At 38.8% G+C, this 26,596-nt stretch overlaps 1 protein-coding gene across 1 annotated transcript in view; it reads right to left on the bottom strand.

Annotated features, from left to right (window-relative positions):
- The window catches only part of DNAH9 (dynein axonemal heavy chain 9), a 529,624-nt gene extending 509,770 nt beyond the window's left edge, over window positions 1–19,854 (bottom strand). The window contains exons 1-4 of the mRNA XM_036755666.1: window positions 19,822–19,854; window positions 15,353–15,511; window positions 13,215–13,345; window positions 2,170–2,381 (exon numbers count right to left, since the gene is read on the bottom strand). Coding sequence (XP_036611561.1) covers window positions 2,170–2,381; window positions 13,215–13,345; window positions 15,353–15,511; window positions 19,822–19,853 — 534 coding nt within the window. The 5' untranslated portion in view covers window position 19,854. The remainder of the gene's footprint in view (window positions 1–2,169; window positions 2,382–13,214; window positions 13,346–15,352; window positions 15,512–19,821) is intronic.
- Window positions 19,855–26,596: the final 6,742 nt, after the last annotated feature.

Raw genomic sequence — 26,596 nt, 5'->3', positions numbered from 1 at the left:
AATGATCCCAATCTATCCTGTCTCCTCTAATAGATTATCCCCTCAATCACCCCTACTATTTCATTTATTTTCAATCTCTCCCTATCGATTGGCTCATTCTTCACTACCTACAAATATTCCCATGTTTCCCGCATCCTGAAAAAAAGACTCACTTCATCTTTCTATCTCTGCTAACTGTTGCCTATATCTCTTCTGTTCTTTCTAGCTAAACTACTCAAAAAGGCTGTCTATAATAAGTGTTTCCATTTTCTGTCTTCTTAACCCTTGACAATCCAGATTCCAATCTTATCCACTGAAACTGCTCTCTCCAAATTTACCAATTATCTTTTCATTGCCAAATTCAATGGCTTTTTCTCAATTCTCATTCTTCTTGACCTCCCCTGCAGCTTCTGATGCTGTTGACCACTCTCTCCTCCTTGTTCCTCTCTTCTCTCCAGGTTTTCAGGAGACCATTCTCTTCTTATTCTCCTCTTACATACCTCTCTGACCATTCCTTCTCATTTGTTGGATATTCCTCCAGATCATGCCGTCTAAACATAGGTATCCATCAGGATTCTCTCCTGGGCCCTTTTCTCTTCTCCCTCATTTTACAGAGGAAAAAACTGAGGCCCAAGGAACTTATGGGCTTTTCCAATATCACAAAAGTTGTAAGTGGTAGAGCTGAAATTCAAACTCAGTTTCTCTGATTCCAAATTCAATATCCTTTCTATTATACCATGACAGAATTATGTAACTTGAGAGAAAAATGATTATCTCTGTTACTCTAAGTCATTATACTTTTGGATTTAATGTTTACTGTTAATAGCATTTAGAGGTAATATAACCATAATAATGACCTTGAATAACATGTCCTGAAAGTGCCCAGTAGGGACCTGAGTAATCATACATGCGTCCCCAGAAACCCAGCATGTCTTAACTAAAGGGAAGACAGGACTGAGGTGAGTAGGAGGAATAACTCAAGACATTCTGCATCAACAAGTCACCGTGAGAGATCAAGCCACAAGCTAAGTACTTGATTAAATTGAGGGTTCAAATGTAGAGATTACCTTCCAATTAGTAGGACCTTATGTTAAATGAAGAAGGGTATGAGCTCAGAAGCCAACATCACCAATTTCTACTACACCTCTCTCTACAGAAAGCCTGATGTTATTTAACCATTCACCTTAAGTAAAAGATAACCCTGTGGTGCCTGGGTTGCCAAAAGAGGATATAGCTGTCTTTAAATCTGCTGCTGAGAAGGGAGTGAAGAGGCATTAAGTGGTCCTGAATCAGTGACTGCAGAAAGAGTAAAAGGCAAGGCTGGTGAGAGGAGAGAGGAAAAGAAAAGAGAAGGATAAGAAAGAGACAAAGGTGGAAGACAAGAGTCATGATGTGCAAAGAGAGTAGCAACAAGTTAAACCCGAACAATGGCAGAAGCCAAAAAGGAAAAGAGATGAGGGGTGTGTAGGAAAAAGTACGATCTGAACAAAAGGAGATGAAGGAGGATAGATGAGGAATATAGGAACCATAATGCAAAGGGACAAGTATTAACTAAAATTCATAGGAGTCAGGAATGAAAACTCAAGGTTGATCCAGTAGGGAGTAAGGATTAAAAGAGGTGATACATGGATGACAAGCAGAAAGTATGGGCAGTACACTGGAAAAGGAACAGATTAAGAGATAAGGCAAGGAGTACACAAAAAGATGAAAGAAGAAAACACAGTGATAGGTAGAGAGGAAGGGAAAAAAGGAATCTAAAAAACAAGTGGTTCTTGGGCATTCAAAACACTTTCACTAATACTTCTGCTACTGATAATAATGAACCACTGCAAAAGTCTGTGGGCCATAAACATTTTCACCTGCCTAATAATGTACACTACCCCATGCACTACATTTTGTTTTTGCCCAAACAGCCTCTGAAAATGAATTATTCATTAAGTATCTACCATATGAAAAGCACTGTGCTAAGTGCTTTATAAATATCTCATCTGATATAACTGTAGGTGGGAGGTGCTATTATTACCCCCTTTTACAGTTGAAGAAGCTGATGAAGAAGAAGTTAAGTGACTAGCACAGGGTCACCAAGCTAGTAAGTGTGTGAGGCTGGATTTTAACTCTGGTCTTCCCAACTCCAGGCTCATTGTACCCCTTAAGTGCTTCTAGGTTTTTGGAGATATTGGTATCACCTACCTGCTGAATGAAAAGATTATACATCTCCTGCAGTAACACAATGATCCATGCTGGGCAGCAGTAGTATTTGGATGTGGCCCAAATCAAGCAGATTATGTGAAGCAGAGGTCCCACTAGTGGCTTCACTTCACTAAATTCCATATTCTCAATGTTTTCCACATGGCGCTGTAGGGGCTTCAGGTGCACATAGATATCCTGGGCCTCTCTTAGAGCTAGAAGGAGAGTCATAAACACAGTCACACCTCCTTGCTGAGCACACATGCATACAGTTAAGCCCTGTGCTCTGGCAGAGGAGAGAAAGGCAATACTCATCCAGAATTTAAAAAATAAATGTTTGAGATACTCAATTAAAATGCAAAAATATTGCTGAGTCTAATTCTAGAGCCCTCAAGGAGAGAACATTTCACTGAAATCACTTTTAAAATCTCTCCCTAGTGGAAGGAAACAGTACGGTTTCTAGATTTCTGCTGAGCTCCTGGTTTCATGTTTCTTAAAACCATCAAGCACTACCATGAAATTATACACACATACATACACACACACACACATACACACACCCTATATATGTTCATTTATATAACCTATATATTAGATATGTGTGTGTATGTGTAATGGTAATGTAAATGGGAAGATTTTTCCCATCCATTAATGGGCCCATATGACCTGCCTGGGTTACATGGAAGCCTGAGTCACATGAAGCTTGTGGTGGGAAGAGCTTGCTGAAGGGATAGAGCGGGAAGGGTGGAGCGGGAATGGTGGAGGAGGGCTGAGAAGAGCAGTCAGAGCTGGGAGACGGACAGCTAGTGGGAGTTGCAGCTTGGAGAGTGAGGAGGCAGTCAGAAAATAGCTTAGCATGAGTGATTTTGCTTGAGGGTGTTCCTTTGTAGGAAGGGTTGGGGATGGCAGTGCCCCCTGCATTGCTAATGTGTATAAATTTCTTTGTTGCTATGATGGACTTGGCTTTCTGGTACTGGGATTTGGCTTTCTGTTGTTTGAATAAATGTTTTAATTCTGTCTTCCATATAGAGAGTCTTATATTTTGCAATTCAGAACTACGCCTGCATATTCATAGCTGCCATAGGCACTGTGAATATCACATTGGCACTACACTATGTGTATATATACTCTATTTATAGAATGAATGTGGTACTAGGAATTTGATATAAATATTTTTTAATTCAGCAAGGCTAGAATACTGATGGAGGAAGACATAAAACTTCATATTTTAATATAATTTTATTACACTGTGGTCCAGGAAATAGGTATATACATATGTTTATTCCTTTCTGTTTTCATTCAGTATATTTAACTCCTAAAATTCTATTCAGGTCCTTAACTTCTGTCTTGTTTATTTTAGGTTAGATTTGTCTAGGTATGAGAAAAATACATTGAGGTCTCTAACTATTAGAGTGTCACTGTTGTCTTCCTCCTATACACTGATAAGCTTTTTCTTGAGAGACTGTTATTTGTGTACATGTACTTGTATGTGTATACACACATATACATAAAGTATTGATATTAATTCATTGTGATCCCATTAAATATAATACAGTTTTTCTATTTATTTTTAATCAAGTTTATTTTTATTGTTGCCTTGTTTGAGATCACTATTAGTACCTCTGATTTTTTTTATTTACCTGAAATATCACAGACTTTTTTCTAGCCCCTTATTTTAACAATGTGTGTATCTTTGTTTTAAGTACATTTCTTATAAATGAAATGTTGTTGTATCTGCTTTCTAAGCTATTCTGTTACTTTTCTCTATTTTATGGGTGAGTCATCTCATTCATATTCAGTTATGATTGGCAACTGTGTATTTCTCTTCATCATGTGCTCATATACTTTTCTCTCTGATTAACTTCTGTCTCCTTTGTCACGAGAAATTCTGAGAGACAAAGTTCTGAGCATGATCCATTTATTAGCAAGGCTAACAATTACCAATAAATGGGATCAATGGCCTCTCTCAATGACCAAAGACACTGAGTGAGGGCTGGCAGGGTATTTTAACAAAATTATAGTAAAATTTTGAGCAACATATTTGTGAAAAGAAATTGCTACAATCTCTATGGATGTGGACTGGCAAAATGCACTTAAACAATAGTTCAAATTGACAAGATTTGACCTTTTAGGTTGGCCAAGTTTCTCTGGAAAGTAGGAGATGAGTGAAGTTACAAAGATGGAAGTTGTTGTTCATCCTTTGTTTTCAAAGAGGACCAATGACATTATGGGTGATGTTTTGACTTTCAAGTGAATTGGATTTAATTGAAGCAAAGTTGTACAAAGTCATGAGCCTCACTGTCTCTTCCAGAGTCACTGAAGCCCAGTGGCAGGACAAAAATCAAGAGAACTGGCAATGGCCCAAAAATGTAGTGGATGATCTTGGCATCCGTGATGTCTGACCAAGCTCTACACACTTCACAGCTCTTGCTTCAGCCACCTTTATGGGTATTGGAATAAATTAATCTCATTTACCTATTCCACCAAGAGAAGCCTTCACATGCTTGTGGTAGACATCCCCCAAACTCAATAACTGGTTTGAGGTCTACTGATTATCCTCAACCTGGTTTAGCCCATTGGCCAAGATGGTTTGACCACTGCACATGCTACAACTTCTTAGAGCCACACATGAGAGCTGGGTGACAGGTAGACATCAAAGGAGGATGAGCAGCCCTGAAAAGGGCTTGGCGAGCCCTCACAACAAAGGTGCTAGTCCTCCTTGAATACCACATATACCCAAAAGGTGGAAGTAGACAAAAAGGCAAAAGGTCAAGACAAAATCTTGACCTTTAGGCAAGTTTCTTTGGGGTACAGATGGTGGGTGAAGTTTACAAGGGGATGGAACCTTGAAGGGGAATATTAAATTTGGTTTGATTAAGTCTTAGCAAAATAGAATTAAAATGAGTTTTCAATTTTACACCTTCACAAAGATGCTGTAGAGAGAGAAGTGTGTTTTACACTAATCATCTGTATTTGATGCGATTAACTTTCACTGTTCCTCTTATTTGCCCTTTTTCTCTGATCACAGGTTTCTACCTATAATTATTTCCTCCCACCAAAATAGTCCTTTATCATTTCTCTTTACTTATTTTTCCATCCTTACTACCAGATTTGATACTATAGTGTCAGAGTCAGGCACTATGCGTCTGAAGGGAGTAGTTGGGTCTTCTTTGGTATTGAGCTGTATCATTCAGGATCTTGGTAAAGGATGCCAGGAATAGTTGGGCCATTGGTTTCTGACAGAGTGATCATCCACCTGTGGTCTGTACCAGAGCAGACTGTGCCAGATTACTGCCCTCCCTGTCCTAGCCCCACAGGCTCCCAAATATCAATTAAGATCACATCAACATAGCTGCATGCTCCAGGTATCTTTTTCTAAATCCTGAATCTGTCTCTCAACTCCCTGCCCCAATTACACATCTTTAGATTATATACTGGCCTTTCCCTGGATGCCTAAGCTAGAAGACTTCTATGAGCTGTGCTTATAGGCTGGTTTTTTTTTTGGTCTAGACCCCTTCTCTAATACCCACAGGCTTCTGGATATTTCTTTGTATGGATGTGGACTGGCAAAATGCACTTACTCTAGTTTCTCCTTAGATTTCTTGATCATGAGAGACAGGGTTTTTACCATATGCCAGGCATTATACTAAATGCTATACTAAAGATATATATGTATATGTATGAAATATATTAATAATATATAATACTATATATTTAGAATACTATATATATATTATATATTATATAATAATATATAATACTATATATTTGGAGTAGTGATGTGCTTTTTTTTAAAAAAAAGGGTAGATAATTTTAGAAGCTTTAGATAGGTAGATAAATTTAGAAACTTTTCTATTTTTGTTCCCCTGGCTAGGCTCTGAGGGGTTTTCACTTTCCCGGAAGGTAGCAAAAAAGAAAGTTAGAGTCTCCTTTTGCCAACCAGTTCTTCCAGACAGCAGAAGTCTGTACACATGAACATAGTATCTCTTTCATTATATACAGTCTTAAGGTCTTTTTTATCCAACATTCTGGTTTAGGGCATGGCCTCCTCAATGAGAGATCTTAATCTAACTTATAGATATCACACAGCATATTTACCAAATCCTCAACTTTGTAGGCTTTGCAGAGAATGGACATTTTCCCAACGATCACAAAATAGTTCTGGGGGTTTAAGATTCCTCAGTTTTTAATATTAAAGTTCTCCTATGGGTCTTATGCAAATGGGAGGCTGGGAAATAAAGTACAGAGGTAGTCTTTGCCCTTTTGCCCTGAGTAGGTGGGTGCATTGCCCTGTAGGTCACTTTTGTTTTAGTATTTTTCATATGTAAGTCTCAAATGTGTCTTTGTGTTTCTCTTTTCCAATCAGCAAAATTGCTGGAGTCTGAAAAGGACACTCCCTTATACTAAAAATTGAAGGAACACTTCTCAAGGAGTCAAGGTTCAAGAAGGATTTGGTTCGGGAATAGCCTAAAATTACATGGTTGGCAAGAGGTGTCAGAACTGAAGGATTTCTAAACAAGAATTTTTTTCTTAAACTAGACAAAGCTTTACTATATATTCTGTATGCCTGTGGCAGCCCACTTGTACATTTGTAGTTTTTGCAGCATTCTAGACAATTGGCCTAAGTATGTGTCAACAATCCTGGATGAAAAGATATAACAGAAGATGGAGGAAAGAGCTATTCATGCTCCTTGGGTCATAGGAGGTGTCACAAGGGCTAAGGTGATAGCAGCAAATGCAGGAAGCTTGGCCATACCATCTTTATGGCTGCGATTAAAAAGCATAATCCGTGATCACTTCTGCCTAGATAAACTCATTTGGCTATAACCTTAAATTTGAAACTGAAACCATAATTAATCTCTTAAACAATCCGATAGGATTTTGTTTTAAGATCAAGCAAGAGGTAATCAAATAGTCACATAGTTTGGTTAGGTTTGGAAGCCTTGAAATAGACACCTGACACCCATTTCTTTAAATGCAGAGTTCATTTTTGTGTTTCCTTCATTAAAAAGGCTGATTTTCCTTAGCAAAAAACTTTGCAAATATAGAATAGCCCTTAGTAGGCTGTTTTATGAATTACTCTGCCACTCTATTTATCCCCACAATTAATAACCTGGTAGCTAATCATCTGGTAATAAACCTAACCAAACTTAATTATCTAGGCTAGCCATCTGACAACTGACACAGCCAATCACAAGGCCTATACTTAAATCTTTTTTGGTTTGATAGAACCTACCGGTTCTACCTGAACTCACATTTCATAGGCATATAGTATATAGCCTTGGACAAACCACTTGAAAAGCCAGAAAAAAGCAACTACCATGAAGAGGCAAGCTAGAAAAGTAAAAAAAAAAAAGATTATTGAATCATATTATAGGGACAGAGAAGATTGAAATATGAAATCAGAAGAGGACAGCATTGACACTATACCCACATCTAAAACCTCAAAAGGGAATATGATCTGGTTTCAAGCCCCAAAAGCATTGCTGGAAGAACTCAAAGAGGATTTTAAAAGCCAAATTAGAGAGGTAAAAGAAAACTACAGAATCTAACAGGAAAAAATGAATCCTTGAAAACTAAAATTGGCCAAATAGAAGAAGAGATGCAGAAGGTTTCTGAAGAAAATAATTTGTGAAAAATTAGAATTGGGCAACTAGAAGCTGAGGACTCTATGAGGCATCAAGAATCAGTCAAACAATCTAAAGAACAAAAAAAATAGAAGAAAATGTAAAATATGTCATTGGAAAAACAACTGACCTGGAAAACAGATCCAGGAGAGATAATCTAAGGATTATTGGCTTACTAGAAAGCCATGATGAAAAAAAGAGCCTGGACAGTATTTTCAAAGAAATCATCAAGGAAAACTGCCCTGAGGTCATTAGAACCAGAGGGCAAAATAGTCATTGAAAGAAGCTACTGATCACCCCATGAAAGAGATCCTAAATTGAAAACTCCAAGGAATATTGTAGCCAAATTCCAGAATTATCAGGTCAAGGAGATAATACTGCAAGTAGGCAGAAAAATAAAAAACAATTCAAATATCACAGAATTACAGTGAGGATCACACAAGACCTTGCAGCTTCTACATTAAAAGATTGGAGGGACTGGAATATATTATGAAAGACAAAGGAGCTTGGACTACAGCCAGCAAAATTGAGCATTATCTTTCAGGCAAGGAGGTGGACATTCAATGAAATAGGGGAATTCCAGATCTTCCTGATGAAAAGGTCAGGACTCAATGGAAAATTTGGTCTTCAAACAGAAGACTCAAGAGGCATAAAAAAATAAACAGGGGGAAAAATATAAAAAAGAAAAAAAACCTTGTTATTCAACAATGGCAAACTGTTTACATCCCTATATGGGAGGATGATATTTGCTAATTTTGAGAAAGGTATAGTTAGTGTGACATCTAAAAGGGATATACATAGAGAGAGAGTGTGGGTATAAATTAATTGATGTGATGATAAAAAATTAAATTAAGGGATAAAAAGGGATTGTAATGGAAGAAGAGGTAAGGAGGAGGCAGAAGAGGGTAAATTACATCACATGAAGAGGTACAAAAACATTATACTAGAGGGAAAGAAGGGAAGGAGAAGAGCAGTGTTTGAGCTTTACTCTCATCAGATTTAGTTCAAGGAGGGAATAACATACTCTGAAAAGTATAGAAATCAAACTTGACCTACGGGAAAAGGGTAAGTTAAGGGGTGGGGCAATGGGAAGGAATATGGAGGGAGGTGTGATCAAAAGCAAAACTCTTGAAGAGGGGAGAAAGATGGGAGAAATAAAAACATAAAAAAACAGGAGGGTAAATGGGATGGAAAAAAAGACACAGATAGTCATCATAACTGTGAAAGTGAGTGGGATGAACTCTCCCATAAAACAGGCGGATAGCAGAATGGATTAAAAACCAAAACCTACAATATGTTGCTTACAAGAAATACATTTGAAACAGGGGGATACACACAGGTAAAGGGCTGGAGTAGAATACATTATGCTTCAGCAAAAGTAAAAAAAAAAAACAGGGGCAGCAATCCTAGTCTCAGACAAAGCAAAAGCAAAGATAGATCTAATTAAAAGAGATAAGGAAGGACACTACATCCTGCTAAAAGGCACCATCAACGATGAAGCAATAGCATTACTTAACATATGCACCAAGTGGTATAGCATACAAATTCTTAGAGGAGAAGTTAAGGGAGTTACAGGAAGAAATAGACAGAAAAACTATACTAGTAGGGGACCTCCACCTCTCTGAACTTGGTAAATGTAACCTCAAAATAAACAAGAAAGAAGTTAAGGAGGTGAATAGAATTTTAGAAAAGGTAGATATGATAGACCTCTGGAGAAAACTGAATGGGAATAAAAAGGAATCAGTTTTTTTACTCAGTGGTACATGGCACATACACAAAATCTGACCATGTACTGGGGCATAAAAACCTCACAATCCAGTGCAAAAAGGCAGAAATAGTCAATATATCCTTTTCAGATCATCATGCAATAAAAATTATTTGTAATAAAGGATCATGGAAAGATAGGCTGAGAATTAATTGGAAACTAAATAATCCTGAACAAATCATGGAAACCATAACTTCATCTAAGAGAATGACAATAATGAGGCAATATACCAAAACTTATGGGATGTAGCAAAAGCAGTTCTGAAGAGAAGTTTTATATCTCTGAATGCTTACATGAATAAAATAGAGAAAAAGGAGATAACGAATAATTGGGCATGCAACTGAAAAAAGCTAGAAAAAGAACAAATTGAAAATCCCCAATTAAATACCAAATTAGAAATACTGAAAACCCAAGAAAAGATTAACAAAATTTAAATTGAGAAAACTATTAAACTAATTAATTAAACCACAAGCTGGTTTTATGAAAAAAGTAATAAAATCAATAAACCTTTGGTCAATTTGATTTAAAAAAAGAAAACCAAATTACCAGTATCAAAAATGAAAAGGATGAATTCATCTCCAATGACGAGGAAATTGAAACAATAATTGGGAATTATTTTGCCCAATTATATGTCCATAAATTCGATAATCTTAGGGAAATAGATGAATATTTACAAAAATATAAATTGCTCAGACTAGCAGAAGAGGAAGTAAAATACCTAAATAATCCTACCCCAGAAAAAGAAATTGAGCAAACCATCAATGAACTCCCTAGGAAAAAATCTCCAGGGCCAGATGGATTAACATGTGAATTCTATCAAACATTTAGAGAATTAAATCCCATACTTTGTAGACTATTTGGAAATATAGGCCAAGCAGTCCTACCAAATTCTTTTTATGATACAAATATAGTACTAATTCCTAAACCAGGAAGGGCCAAAACAGAAAGAAAATTACAGACCAATTTCCCTCATGAATATAGATGCAAAAAATTTAAATAAAATATTAGCAAAAAGATTGTAGCAACTTATCACAAGAATAATACACCATGACCAGGTAGGATTTATTCCAGGAATGCAAGGCTGGTTCAATATTAGGAAAACTATCAGCATAACTGATCACATCAACAACAAACCTAGCAGAAACCATATTATTATCTCAATAGATGCAGAAAAAGCTTTTGACAAAATACAACACCCATTTCTATTAAAAATGATAGAAAGCATAGGAATAAATGCAGTCTTCCTTAAAATGATAAGTAGCATCTACCTAAAACCATCAGCAAGCATTATACGTAATGGGCATAAGCTAGATACATTCCCAATAAGATCTGGGGTGAAACAAGGATGTCCATTATCACCCCTATTATTCAATTTGGTACTAGAAATGTTAGCTTTAGCAATAAGGGAAGAAAAAGATATTGACGGAATTAGAGAAGGCAGAGAAGAAACTTTATCACTCTTTGCAGATGAGACTATTTACTTAGAGAATCCTAGAGAATCAAGTAAAAAACTACTTGAAATAATAAAAACCTTTAGCAAAGTTGCAGGATATTAAATAAGCCCACACAAACCCTTGGCATTCCTATATATTACTAACAAAGCCCAACAGCAAGAGATAGAAAGAAATTCCATTTTAAAGTTACTGTAGACACTATGAAATATTTGGGAATCTATCTGCCAAGGACCAGGACCTATATGAACACTATTACAAAACACTGATCTAAACAAATGTAAAAATATCAGTTGCTCATGGTTAGGCAGAGCTAATATAATAAAAAATGACAATTTTACCTAAATTAATTTACTTATTCAATGCTATACCAATCAAACTACCAAAAATTATTTTACTGAGATGGATAAAATAATAACAAAATTAATCTGGAAGAACAAAAGATCCAGAATATCAAAGGAATTAGTGAAAAGAAATACTAGGGAAGGTGGCCTAGTGATACCAGATATTAAACTATAATAAAGCAGCAGTCATCAAAACTACTACAAGACACAGTAGTCAATGACTATAGCAATCTACTATTTGATAAACCAAAAGAGTCCAGCTTCTGGGTTAAGAATTCACTATTTCACAAAAACTGCTGGGAAAACTGGAAAATAGTATGGCAGAAACTGGGCATAGACCAATATCTTACACCTTATACCAAAATAAAGTCAAAATGTGTTCACAATTTAGGTACTTAGTATTTAGATGCTATAAGCAATTTGAGAGAACAAGGAATAGTTTACCTGTCAGATTTATGGAGAAGGGAAGAATTTCTGACCAAACAAGAGATAGAGTGTTATGAAATGCAAAGCGGAACAATTTTGATTACACTAAACTGAAAAGTTTTGTACAAACAAAGCCAATGCAAATAAGATTAGGAGGGAAGCAGAAAATTGGGAAAGAATTTTTAAAACCAGTGTCTCTGATAAAGGCCTCATCTCTACAAGAAACTGAGTCAACCTTATAGGAATACAAGTCATTACCCAATTTCAGAGGAAGATATCTATAGGGATATGAAAAAAATGCTATAAATCAGTATTGATTAGAGAAATGCAAATCAAAACAACTCTCAGGTACCACATCTCTCCTGTCAGATTGGCCAACATGACAAAACAGGAAAATCATAAATGCTGGATATGATGTGGGAAAATGGGAACACTGTTACATTGTTGGTGGAGTTGTGAACTGATCAGGTCACTGGAGAATAATTTGGAACTATACTCAAAGGGCTATAAAAATGTGCATACCCTTTGACCCAGCATTACCACTTCTAGAGCTGTGTCCCAAAGATCATAGAAGTGGGAAATGTACCTGTATGTACAAAAATATTTATAGTAACTCTTTTTGTGGTGGCAAAGAATTGAAAATCAAGGGGATGCCCATCAATTGGGGAATGGTTAAACAAGTTGCGGTATATGAATTTAATGGAATACTATTGTGCTATTAGAAACGAGGAGCAAACAGACTTCATAATCTGAAAAGACTTACATGATCTGATGCTGAGTGAGGGGAGCAAAACATTATACACGATTACAGACACATGGTATTTGTGATGTCTTTGATATACTTGGCTCTTCTCAGCAATACAAGGTTCTAAGATAGCTCCAAAAGATTAGTGATGGAAAAAGCTATGCACATCCAGAGAAAGAACTGCAACAGATGAATGCAGATTGAGGGAAACTATTTGCTCTCTTTTTTCTTTTTGGTTCTGTTTCTTCTTTTGCATGATTCATTCCATTGGTTATAATTCTTCTTTACAACTTGACTGTTTTGCAAATTACATGCCTTCTTGGGGATGGGGGAGGAGAGGAAGGGGGAGAAAATTTTCAACTCAGAAACTTGCGGAACTTAGTGTGGTGAACTAAAAATAAAAAATAAATTAAAAAAAGAATAAACAATCACATAAGCTTTAATCCGCCTAAATTGAGTTCAGGATCATAGGATCAACTAGTCCAACATTTTCACTCTGAATGTGAAGAAAGAGGTTCACAGAGAAGACATTACTTTTCTAAGGTCACAAAAGCCAAAAGTGGCAAAACTGAAGCAAGGCTCTGATGCCAAATTCAGCGGTCTTTTCACTGAACAATGCTGGTCATTTAAATTCACCATTAAATCAGACATTTGTACCAGACTTTTGTGAAATTTATTGCTGAAACTCACCTGCTATGACATCTCTGAACATGGCTTTGAAGGCTGGGAAGTAGCTGCTCTGAAGTCTGTTTAGAAGTGCAGCCATGCCCCTCACTTTTATGGCTCTCAGCTGATTATAAATATATTCCAGATCATCACACCTAAAACACCACACCAGAGAGGAGATTTCAAAGAGATGAATACTAAAAAATTAGTGGCACTGATGATACAAAAATGACTCTGTAGAGAACTATATCGATGCCTACCCAAAGAGAATGATCCATTCCTACAAGCAATAGAGTCACTGGTTCACAGAACAGTGACAATAAATCCTGTGTAATGAACTTGATGTATGAGGTGCAATTCCAGGAGGTAACAGTACCTATTTGAGGGACTTCTCTAAAGATACCAAACAGGATGAAAAAGAGAAATGAGAAAGTTGGGGAAGAGCAGAAATTAAGATTCTTTAGGTAACAACTTTGTGCTGGAACCTGCCTCACTGAGCTCTACTTACGGTGGGAAATGACCTAGTCAGGGTCTCCAATTCAAACATCCCTTAATTTCTCCCTGGTCTCATATTTACTTGTATAACTACTCTCCTATAGCTACTTGCACAACTACTCTCTCCTTGTGGATACTCTCTCTTCCTTACATTACTCTCTTCTGATTCTCCTCCTACCAGTCTCATCATTCCTTCTCCCTTTGCTGGTTCAACATTCATATCATACCTCTTAACTGTGTTTGTATCCCAAGATTCTGTTCTCAGCCTTATTCTCTTCTCTATTGTCTCTTTAGGTAACTTCATCAGTTCCTATGGGCTTTACTGCTATATCTATCTAAATGATTCACAAATCTATACCGCATCACCAATTGCACATTTGATGTTTCAAACAGGTTGTCATGGAGACATCTCAACTGATTATCTTCCCTCTTCCTCAACACACTTCCTTCCAAATATCCCTATTTCTAAGAAAGTATCACAATTCTTCTAGTTTACTGGGTTCATCGTCTTGCCAATTATCCTTGGCTCATCACTCTCATTAATCCATTGCCGAATCTTGCCTTTTCTACTTCCACAGCATCTCTATCATACCAACTCTCCTTGCTACAACAGCTTTCTTAGTGGTCTCCTTGCCTCAAGTCTTTAACCATTCTAGTTCATCTTTAACATGCTTGCCAAAGTGATTTTTTTTTCCTTTTACAGACCCATGTCATTCAACCACTCAACAAACACCAGTAACTCACTGTTGGCTTGAGGATAAAATAGAAATTGTTTACCTTTTAAAGTCCTTCACCACCTAGCCCAAACCCATCTTTCCAGCCTCACTGAACATTATTACCTATCTCACACTCTGTTATCTAGCCAAAGTGACCTTCTCTCTGCTATTCACAGATCTCTCCTTTCCATACCTTTGGCCATCCCCCATCCTTGCAGTACAGTCTCTTCTCACTTCCATCTCACAAAAAACAATGTACTCTTCAAGAAGTAAATTAAATCAAGCACAACTACAGGAACCCTTTCCTAATGCCCCCCAACTTTTAATGCTCTTCCCCCAAACAACCTTATATTTAATCTTTTGAATTTATTTGTACTTATTCTCTTTATATTTATTGTATATTTACTTACATATTACTTGTTATCTTCCTTATTAGAATATAAGCTCTATTTGAGTAAGAATGCTTCATTCATTATATCTGTATCCCTGGAATCTAGCACAGTTGCCTGACACACACAGTACATGCTTAATAAATGCTTGTTGATTGACTGATGGATTCATGATCATATAGGATTAATGACATCTATGCTTAGTAGAAGGGAGAAGAAGAGCTGAGGATCACATTTTCATCAGCATAAAAATGTTCCAATAAAGTTCTGAAATATGCATATAATGGAACTAATTTTGAAGAACCTGCCATAGGATACTGCCCAAGGAGGTAATGCTGTTTCTTGGAGAAAGAAGAGTACTTTCATTTTAGTGTTTCAAAGAACCTGAACACTGGGAAGAACATGTATTCTTCATAAATGGGTATAAATCAACAGAAATATACTAAAGACATAACCTGTCCATACTGGAGGCTGATTAAAGGTATCAATGCAGATTTGCTAACCAACCCCGATGGACAATAGTTCTGTCTCTTTTCCTTATATGTATGTCTTCCACATTTACCTTCTCTTCCAGAACTCCACCTCCACTTTGGGTGTGGGATTTTCCCCCTTTAAGAGTGGTTCTGAAGACTCCCTCTTTAACACCATTTGGATCTGGTGACTCCACTTGATAACTGTGGACTCAATGACATAGACAATTGACTTATCCATGGAATCCAAGCTGTAAATAGAAAAAAATAACCCCTGGAAAACCTGTTTTGTTTGAGCATATTTAATTGGTTTGAGCATATTTAATTTTGGAAGTAAAGATTTATTTTTTAAGTGAGCCCCCACAGGATACAAGGTGAGGCACTAAGGGAAAGAAATACAAACCTATATGTTCTCTTGCCACTCTCCTTTCAAATATGACCCTGCTTTCCAGGACTTGATTATCTAGTTAATACAATAATACATAAGGGAATGGACAGTGGCACTCAGCACAGTGGCTTGTATGCTGTAAGCACTTAATACTTGCCAAATTTAACAAATATTTTATTAAGTGCCTACTTTGGACAATACACTGCTAAACATTAGAAATAAAAAGACAAAAACAAAACCCTCTCTCCTTGAGATTGCTTTCTACTAGGAATACAGTATATATATAAATAGGAAATGATTTCAAGAGGAAAAGTACTAACAACTGGGAGAATGAGGAAGGGACTCATGTAGGAAGCAGCACCTGACCTGTGCTTTGAAGGGAGCTAGGATTTGTATAAGATAGAGGCAAGAAAGGGATGCATTTCATACATGAAGAACTACTTGAATAGGGGCTAGAGATAGATTATATATGGGGAAAGAGTTAGTAGGCCAGTATGAGTTGAAAAAAATCATAGTAAATCATTTTTTTTCTGCCAACATCACCAAAGGGAAACAGATCTATGGACATTAAAGATGGGATTCTGACCCTAGAGAACATTCTAGTTCTTAGGAACTGAAAGAAGACAGACTGTGCGCTTAGGCAAGAAGAAGTAAGAGAGGGAGCTAGACCTTGTGCAAGGGGTAGGAATAGGTGCCAACTGGCAGCTGTAACTACCCAGTTCCAGGGCTTAGACCCAAGGCCGCCTGAGGAGGGGACCTATGCCTCAGGGTATTGTTTCAGGGAAAGGAGCAGTCCTGAAGCCTAGCCTGTGCTCTGAGTCAGTAAGAGTTTCAGGAACAAACAATAGTTATGTGGCTCTGCCCCTAGGAGAAGAAGAGGGTCTCAGTTCTAGCCTCCCATGACTTGTTCGGTATGTGGTCAAAAGGTTTCTTCTCCAGGTATAGCTCACTGTGGTACCTTCCAAATCTGAAATTCTGATATCTACTATAAATGATAGAAAAAGATTAGGGGAATCTATAGACTAAATGGCCTGGTCTGAGAAACTGGGAATTCCATGGCCATGCTATGGAAACCACAAGTAATGGCAAAAAGAGGGAAAAAAAATCCTACCTGTGTCTTACCTCCTCCTTAAAGAAGTTGGCAGTTATAAACCAAGCCAGGACTTGTGAGGAACTAGGGGAGGCTTTATATTGAGGAGTAAATGATTCTGAGGATCTGCATATAGCTTTGGGACTAATGCTCACTAATTCTATATTTCTATTTTGCTTCCTTTTTATTCCCTGTCCATTTCACTAAAACTTCCTTCTATGGTACCGTGCATATGGAAAGTCAGGCTCCATATAAGAGAGAATGCCAACTATGAGCCAACAGAAGGATAAAATCCCTGAGAGGATACCTGGGCTTTTGATGTCATGAGATTCTCTTGCACTTATTTCTTACCACTGCCCTATGTATACTTTACTCTTCAGGCAAAATGGACAATGCTTTCTCCAGATTATACCTTGATCTTTTCCTGCTTCTGTAACATTCCTTAACTGTTCCCTGTGTCTGTAATGTCTCCCTTCCCTCTCTTCATCTACTGATGAATCTCTTAAATGTCAAATATTATATTCTTTTTAGTTCTCCTTCTGCAACGATCTGGGGAGGGAAGGGAATAAGCATTTATTTAGCACCTACCATATGCCAGGCACTAAGTACTTTCACAATTATTACCTTTTTTGATAATTGCTATGCCTTACACTGTTGACTATCTTCTCCTCCTGGACACTCTCTCCTCTCTGGGCTTTTGCAATCCTGCTTCATCCTGGTTTTCTACCTACTTGCTATTTCTCAGGCTTCTTTGCTGATTCATCATCCATATCATGGCCCCTAATTGTGAATATTTCCCAAGACTCTCTCCCAGGCCTCTTACTCTTCTTTCTATATTCTCTCTCGGTGAATTTTCTTCCAAAGCTTTTCTTCCAAAGTCACCTCTTTCTCTATTTCTGTGAAAGATGCCAATATTCTTCTGATCTCCCAGATTCATAACATTGGTAGCATTCTTGACTTCTCATTCTCCCTTGTCCAACATATCCAATCTGCTGCCGAATCTTGCTATTTCTCTCTTCACAACATCTCTTTACAAACCCTTACAAACCCCTTCCTCTACTCATATAACTACCACCTTTGTTCAGGTCCTCATCACCTCTTGCCTAGGTCATTACAACAGCCTCCCTAACTGATGTCCCTGCCTCAAACATTTCTCCATTTCAACCCATCCAACACATAGCTGCAAAGGTGACTGATTCTTAGTTCTACTTATCCTGCCCAAACCTCTCTCCTAACCTCCAGATTTGTATCTTCAATTGACTATTAGACATCTCAAACTGGATGCCCCATAAATATCTTAAACTCAACATAGATATCTTAAGCTCAACATATTCAAAACTCAACTTCCCCTCAAAGCTTCCCCCACTTCACATTTTCCTTATTATGTCTAGGGTACCACCATCCTCCCAAATCACCCAGGTACCCAAAACGTGATGTCATCCTGAAATTCTCGCTCTCTCTCATGCCCCATTCTGTTGCTAAGTCCTTTCAGTTTCACACTCATATCTTATATATACCTCCTTTTCTCCCCTGCCACTGTTCCTACCCTGCTGCAGGTTTGCATCATCTCTCACCTGGACTATTGCAATAGCCTACTATTTAGTCTCCCTGACACAAGGCTCTTCCCACTCTAGTCCATTCTCCATTCACCTTCAAACTGATCTTCCTAAAGCAAAAGTCTAGCCATCTAACGATGTCACTACCCTATTCAATCAACTCCAGTGACTCCCTTTCACCTTCAGGATCAAAAATAAAATCTTCTTTTTGGTACTTGAAACCCTTCACAACCCGCCCCTCTCCATACCTTTCCATTCTTCTTTTACCTTACTACCTATCATGTACTCTTTGATTCAGTGACACAATCACACATTCAGTGTCACTCCATGCTCTCTTTATCTCTCAGCTCCTGGAATTTTTATCTGGCTGACCACCTTGCTTAGAATGGTTTCCTTGGGTTCCTTCAAGTCCCAGCCAAAATTCTACCTCCTACAGGAAGCCTTTCCTGCTCATCCTTAATTCTAGTGCCTTTCCTTTGTTATTTCCAATTTATCCTGTGCAAATCTTATTTCATAATTGCTTTTACATTGCCTCCCTCATTATATTGTGAGCTCCTTGAGAGCTGAAACGATCTTTTGCCTTTGAATCCTTAGTGCTTAGCACAATTCCTGGCACACAGTAGGTGATTAACAAATGCTTATTAACTGACTCTGATAATGTGGTTAAAATGTCTATGAAATTGAATGATGTGATATCTAATGCTATCCAATTCCATATCCTGGACTCCTATTACACAAAGTTTCTGGTCAAGCCTTAATGAAATTATCAGCATGTGTTTGGGTTTTGTGTTTATGCATCCTTCAATTCTTTCCAAAATACAGATACCCAAGTACAAAAAGATTCATTGATAAATGAGTTGCAACCTGTTCTATAGTGACTGGGCAAGAGGAGACTTAGGGAGGCATGAAGATATAAGAGCTATTTTTAAACATGTAGATGCCATGTGAAAGAAAAATACATGTGTTCTGTGTAGTTCTAGAGGCTAGAACAAAGGCCAATGGCTGGAATTTAAAGGGAGGTTATATTTCCAGTTAACATTAAGCAGAATTTTCCAGCAATTAGAGCTATATGACAATGTGGAGTTATTGCATCGAGTTCACGTGAATCTTGCAAAGCACATCAAACTTTGCATCACAAATGATGGAAATCATATTGCAGATGTTATTTGTTAATATTCCAATTAAATAAAATGTGGTTGAAAATTTCATTCATTTCATTTCTTGAAAATATGCATTTTTGCCCATGTGTCCAGACTTTAGGAACACTCTGTACAACAATGTAATGGGATGCTTTAAGAGATAATGACCTCAAGCCAGGCGAAGACTAGGTAATTCCCTGCCAAGCATGCTACAGAAGGAATTCCTGGATCAGGTGGGGGTGGAAGAAAGTTGTATCAGATGATCTCTAAGGTTCCTTCCTTTCAATCCTAAGACTTTATCAAAGAGCTAAAGAACATCATGGGAGAAACCAAAGCCACTATCTACTATATCTCAGAGGCCAAAACTAACTAAAGTACAATTACTTACTCTTTCTCATTTTCATATTCCACAAATTCCATGTTTTCTGAGCCTACTGGAAGAGGCAACAATGTTTTCCCGTTTACTTGCCCCAGGAGGACAATGAGGTCACTCTGTAGGTTGTGAATGTGTTGTCTAACATCCTGATATATGGCATTTGGCCAGTCTTGATGATTCTTCTCATTGGTCAAGACAGGCATCACTACCTGTAACATGTATAGAACAAATGAGGCAGATATATTAAGCATGGCAAACAAAGCACATACATCTCTATACATAATATCCAAAAGCTCAGCTTTACTCCAGTCCACAATTCTGAATAATGCTATGACCATATCTCAAAATAAGAAAAAAAACTGGTGAAGGATATAAAATAGTGTAAAGAATAGATTAGAGGGAAAAGAGAGAGAGGAAGGGAATAGATCTGCTGAGAGACCAATTTAATAGTTCAGGCCAGTGATAATGAAGGCCTATACAAGTGTAATGGCATGGTAATAAAGTGCAAGGAACAGATTACAGAGATATTGCTCTGATAACCAATTGGACATGAGAGGCAAAGGATATGGAAGAGTTCAAAATAACACTGATGGTATAAAGACAACTGGCAGAAATTGTTAAGTCAGAAGAAGAATGTACTCAGGTTTGTATATGCTGAGTTTGAGGTGGAACATCCAGTCTATGATGCCCTGAAGGTAATTTGAAACGCAGGGTTTGGAGTCATCTATATAAAGATGATAAATAAACACATCAGAATGATTACCATGGGAGAGGGTAGAGACAGAAGCAAGCTGAGGACAAAATCTTGGAGAATTTTCTACTTTAAAGGGTTATGAAGAGGACAAAGGGCCAGAAAATAAGATAAAGAAGCAGTAAGGTAGGACAGCCAGGACCAAGAGAGGAGAGATTATCCAGAAACAGAGAATGATCAACAGTGTCAAATGCTTCAGAGAGCTCAAGGACAATGACAACTGAAAAAAATATTGGATTTGGTGCTTAGGTCATCACTGGTATCCTGTGAGAGAAGAGTGTTTTAGTAGAGTGATGAAGGGGTTGAAGCCATATTGCAAGAAGCTGAAAAAGAGTGGCTCTTTAGCTAAATTAGCCTGTTCAGATCCCAGTTCAAATATCATTTTCATTTCTCAACTACTCCAGGCCCCAGGAATCTATGTTTTTCTTCTCTTCCTTACTATTTTCTCTACTGGACATTTGACACTCATCAAAAATATTGCTGTTGTTATTTAAATTTTCAGATCTTTTGAACTAGATTATAAATTTGTAAAGAGTGGCCTTCTACATTGTACAGAATAAATACCCAATAAGTGTTCATTGGTTGAAGAAACAGGCATAGACTCCCAAGAGGTCATTTATAGAGTTGGAACCAGGGTGCAGGAATTTTCCTTCACCTAAGGGAAGGTGACTGAAATGTTTGAAAGCCAGCAAGGAGAATACTACACTAACAAGAAAATTCTACTCCCTGCCACCCCCCTCTCCTGATTTCATAGTGTTGGGTTGACTGTTAACTATCCTAGCCTGGGCAAATTTCTGCCATTTGGAGTTTAAATCTATTTTATTGGGAGAAGGCTGGGGTCAAGGTGTAGAGCTGAGTTCTATTACAACCTCAGACACATGTTCTGTCCCACTATCTCTGTTCCTTCACTCCCCTGTCATGTTGGGGATTGCAACCTCAGGAAATTTCTGCAAATTTTGAAGCCTGATCTCCATGGCAATGGAAAGATAGAAGAGGGGTCAGGATATGTGGTTGCTTTCTGTTGCAAGCCTGTGGGTTCTTTTGGTTAGTGCTATGTTTTGAGAGTTGTGAGTGGTGGGGGAGAGGATACTGATTGAGCAAGAGTTGGGAATTAGTTCATGGCCAGAGAACTAAGGAACGGGGGGAATAGGTCAAGACTTTGTATGTGTGGGGAGGAGGGGAGGAGCTGTATGACACTTGAACAAGCCTTAGGGAAAGAGCCTTGTTTCCACCTGGGCCAGTTCTCTGCAAAGGCCAGCTGGGGCAGAGACCCAGGCTGATGAACTGTGAATTATCCAGTGAAGGAAAAGGCTGGGAGACTTAGAGATCCAGACCCCAGGAAAACTACGTCAGAGGGAAAGGAGTCAAAAAGTGAGCAACAGGGGGTAATAAGGGGAAAAAGACGGAAACAGATCTCAGGAGGAAGAAAACTCAAAGACCTTGAGTACAAGCAGATATACCAAAAGAGAAGACATTAAAAACAGAAGGAAACTCCTGATCTATTGAACGAGATCAAGCTTGTATGAATAAATATTGCAAAACAAAGGAAACTTCAATGCCAGATAAGGCAGGAGGCCCTGTGGATTTTAAAAAGAGCATGGGACCACAACATGATGTCCCTGATTGGCTGAAATGAGAACTAAAAATTGTAATATCAAAATTTATGACCTAAAAAGTAGAAATAATGTGCAGAATAGAAAAAAAAAACTTGAATCCATGGAGCCAAGTTTCACTAAAGAAACAAAAGAAAGGATGGTGAATGCAAATACAGAGAAGTAAAAGACAATCTGGAAGAAGAGAAGCTAAAAACAATAATATGAAAGGAAAACATGTTGTCCAAATAGTGTTGGGTTTAAAGAAGCTGCCTTTGGGGAAGCAGAGGGCTGCTTATATAACTGGGCTTTCAATCAAACCTGGGTCATTTTGCATACTGCATGTGCAAGGAGACACGACTGGATTACCATAGAGAATGCTAAGATGCTGCTGCGTATCTTTGTAAGGGGTATAGGTAGTACAATCCTGCATGGAAAAGAAACATTTAGTTTAAGAGTTTCTTTGTGACAGACATGGAGAGAAAGACTGGAATCTGCAGGCACATAAAAGAAGCTCCTCAGGGTATCTCTGTGACCTCTAGCTTGCCTCCCCAGAGCCTTCAGAAATTTTCCCTTGGGTGGGATCAGGACCTCTCTTTTTGTCTGGGATGAGGTTTCATCTTACTCCCAGCTAAAGGGCTTATTAATTTTTGTGTATTTTCTGATCTCTAGACCATTTTCTATTTCAGTTTCATTAGATAAATGGGTTTAACACGATTCATTATTTATGATGATCTTTTTAAAAAATCAATGTTTGGTGGAAACAAGTTACACTCACTAGTGTAAGCTAAGGACTATTTTGTCTTTCTTAAAAGCAACGAGGAAACCATCTTTTGTTCTGAATCTATGGTGACACTAGACCAACAACAATGTGTGGGAGGGGAAGAACAGAGATAAATATAGTCTGATTTCCATCTTGAAGCATTCATGGCCCCTTTTCTCTTCCCCACAAGGCAGATATTGAAATATCCCCTGAAGAGAAGTGGACTAGGTTCTAGAACTATCTAGCCAAAACACTTGCAAGTGTATATCTATACATTTAGAGGACCCATGTGGATATACATATATATGTATGGCCATAATACATATATATTTATGTTTTTATGCTTGCTTTAAGACATGAGGGAGTGGGGGCAGCTAGGTGGCCCAGTGAGTAGAGCACTGGCCCTGGAGTCAGGAGGACCTGAGTTCAAATCTGGCCTCAGACACTTGACACACTTACTAGCTGTGTGACCTTGGGCAAGTCACTTAACCCCAATTTCCCTGCCTTCTCCCCTCCAAAAAAAAAGACATGAGGGAGTGTTGCTCACTGCTGAATTATTGGTTTTAAACTGCATTAAGACTTCTGGGATATTATATACATATACATATATATACACACATATGTATATATAGTATATGCATATGTATATGTATATATAGTCAGTGATATGCTTAGTTAGAAGGGCTGGAGAGAGGTTTATTAAAAGTATCTATTGGCTTCTGAGTTATTATACATCTAAAACTTGTAGGCTTGCTTCAGGGAACTTTATTGCATTAATCTAATATTTGTGATGTATTTTATTAAGCCAATGGAAATGCTTTGTGGGAATGTTTAGGCGACTAGGACACAATTTGTTTTTGTGGAAAGGAGAAGTGTCAATGAAGAGGGCAGGATCCTGATTCTTCCCTCCCCCCCCCCCCCCCCCCCCCCCCCCCCCCCCGCCCAATAAAATCATGAAATGGAGTAACAGTGTTTTGGTGACCAAAATACCTCACAAATTTACTCTATCTTCCAGATAATCCAGGGGAAAATGGGATTGTCTCTGTGGTAGCTGTAACACATGTGCTGATTTCTCTTTAAGGAGACAAGGCAGACTGGGTGGAATTTGGTTGGTCCCAGGGACTAGGGCTTGGATTTTTAGTTTGTCTTCCTTTCTGTCTGAGACATAGAAAGCCCAGTTTATGGAGAACTGATGCTCTTCGCGTTTTAACAAATTGCTTTAGTGAATGATCAGAATTTTAAAAATTTTGCCACAAGTACAGTTTTTTAAACATTGCATTTTATGATCCACAAATGTCTCATTACATTTTTTTTTGGAGTGGGGAGGGCACGGCAATTGGGGTTAAGTGACTTGCCCAAAGTCACACAGCCAGTAAGTGTGTCAACTGACTGAGGCCTAATTTGAACTCAGCTCCTCTTGACTCCAGGGCCAGTGCTCTACTCACTGCACCAGTAGCTGCCCCTGGCTTGTTACATTTTAATCTGGATTCTAAATCTTTGAACTGGCCTAGAATAGTCTGAATGTGCAGGAAGAGAGACACTGATGGAAAGTTGGGAAGGTGATTTAAAATTCAGTGGGATAGGAGCAAACATGGGCAAAATGAATTATGAAATACTGTCAGGGAGATTCATGGCACTTAGACTAGATTAGAATGGGATGGAACTAGACTAGGAGAGGAAAAGGCAGGTCCCATCCGCATTTGCAGAAAAAGCCTGAAAGGAAACTTAGAACGGGACGGAGCTGGAGCAGCTGGAGTTCAGCACACCCTCTGCTGGCTCACTCAGAGTGTGCACCTCAAGTGACTATTCCAGCCCTAATTTATAAAGCGCTCCCGTGGAAGAGCAACTCCCCCACCCCCACTCCAATGCACAGTTTTCTCTTTCAAGCCTAAATTTTCCTCTTTGCAACTTCTGTTCATCTTTTCTACCTTTTCTCTGCAGGATCAAATGATCCCTAAAGCTGAATTCTGTGGAAACCTATGATTTATAATCCCCAGGCTTCTAGCTATGCCTCCTCCGCCCCATTGTAACCACGCCTTCCACCCTCCGGCCAGGCAATCCAGAGGTTCCCTTCCCACGTGCTCCACCCGGGCTCTGCCCGAGAGTTGAGCGCCCTCACCTCAGCCACCAGCGTGGCCAGATGCTCCAACGGTGCCGGGCCCAGCTCCCCGCAGAACACTGAGGCTCTGGGGTCCAAGAGCCCCGGGGGACCAGGGGACCCGAGCAGGAAGAACAGTGCTTTGGCGCGAGGCTGATTGGGGCCAGGCCCCGAGCTCAGGTGCAGCCCTCCTCCCCCTGGCCGCACCATCAGCATTGGCTCCTGGGGGGAGCTGCCCGCCAGGAAGGCCTGGAGCAAGCGCCCTGATTCGGCTGTGCCTGCGCAGCGCTTCCAGGCGCCTGCCGCGGGCCGCAGGCACCGAATCACGTAGTTGCCCAGCAGCTGAAGCCTAGGGTTTGGCCCTTCCTCGCCATCTCCATTTTCAGCCTCGGAGGACACCGCCGCCACCTTCGCCTGCATCCTGTTACAGGCTCCGGTTTGTTGCTGCTCTGGTTTCCATAGAGACGGAGAAACCTCCCCCTCCTCTTTCCCGACACCGCCTCCTCCTCCTTTCAGGTCTTTGCTCCCCGGCTGCCCTTCCAGTCTACTTCCCCCTCTGACTCCACCTTCCAGCTCCTCTTGGCTGGAGGGAATGTAGGATGGGGCGGGCAAAAGGGGGAGAGAGAGAAAGGAGAGTGAATGCACTATGGATTTGGGTACTTTTCTTAGCCCTCTTAATTCACAGGGCCCTGAAGCAAAAAGAATAGAAATTAATGTGTCCTCTAGTCTTTGTGTAGCAATAAAACACATCCTCACTACCACTGAGGTAAATAGGCTGGTTTGTTTTAAGGTAAAAATATGCATTAGCATGCAAAGATCAAATCATTTATCCACCAGGCCACATGGTTGGCCTCTGGCTACTTTTAGAAGGCAGGACTTGAGACACCTTATGTTTCCCTAAGGTATTTTGGAGTCCAGAGCTTTTCTTTACCCATTTTCAATATCACTGGACACTGCAGCTTAGTTGTCAAAGGTGACAACTGTTAGACTGCCAGAAAAGTGGACGTCATGGCCCAGGGGGATGATCTGAGCTTCTTTCCTCTTCACCAATTCACAAACTCTATTAACGTGACTAACCCCCAAGGAGGCATCTTTTCTAGGTTAAACAGAATATTTATAATCGTCTTCAAAGAAATTTGAACAGAACAGGCTTATATCAGAGGCAGCCTGGTAAGCAGGGAGCCCCCTCAGGAAAACTCTTGTGGCAGGTGGCATAAATGACCTGATAATAATTGGGACACAAAGGTTGCTCTGATGAGAAAGTCCAGATTTAAAAAAAAAAAAGAAAGAGAGAAGAAGAATCAGGTTACTAGTTAGTGTTTTATCAACAAGAACAATCACACAATTATATACTTTCATCTGAAGAATTGCTTTGGCTAAATATGACATGTTTATGATGGGAAGATAAATTCTTGCACAGAGAACACATTACTGGAGTAAAGTATATGTGATTATACAAAATTTTCAAAATTACATTATAATAAAAACTACAACCAAAATAAAAATAAGAAAATAACAGATTGGGGAAAATTTGCATAAAAGTATATGAGAAATAAAAACCCCAATATCCCCAATTTACAGCA

This window comes from Trichosurus vulpecula, chromosome 4, assembly GCF_011100635.1.
Source record: "Trichosurus vulpecula isolate mTriVul1 chromosome 4, mTriVul1.pri, whole genome shotgun sequence".
Taxonomy (NCBI): Eukaryota; Metazoa; Chordata; class Mammalia; order Diprotodontia; family Phalangeridae; genus Trichosurus; species Trichosurus vulpecula.
The sequence above is the reverse complement of the archived record's forward strand: the minus strand, read 5'-3'. Positions and strand labels throughout refer to the sequence as shown.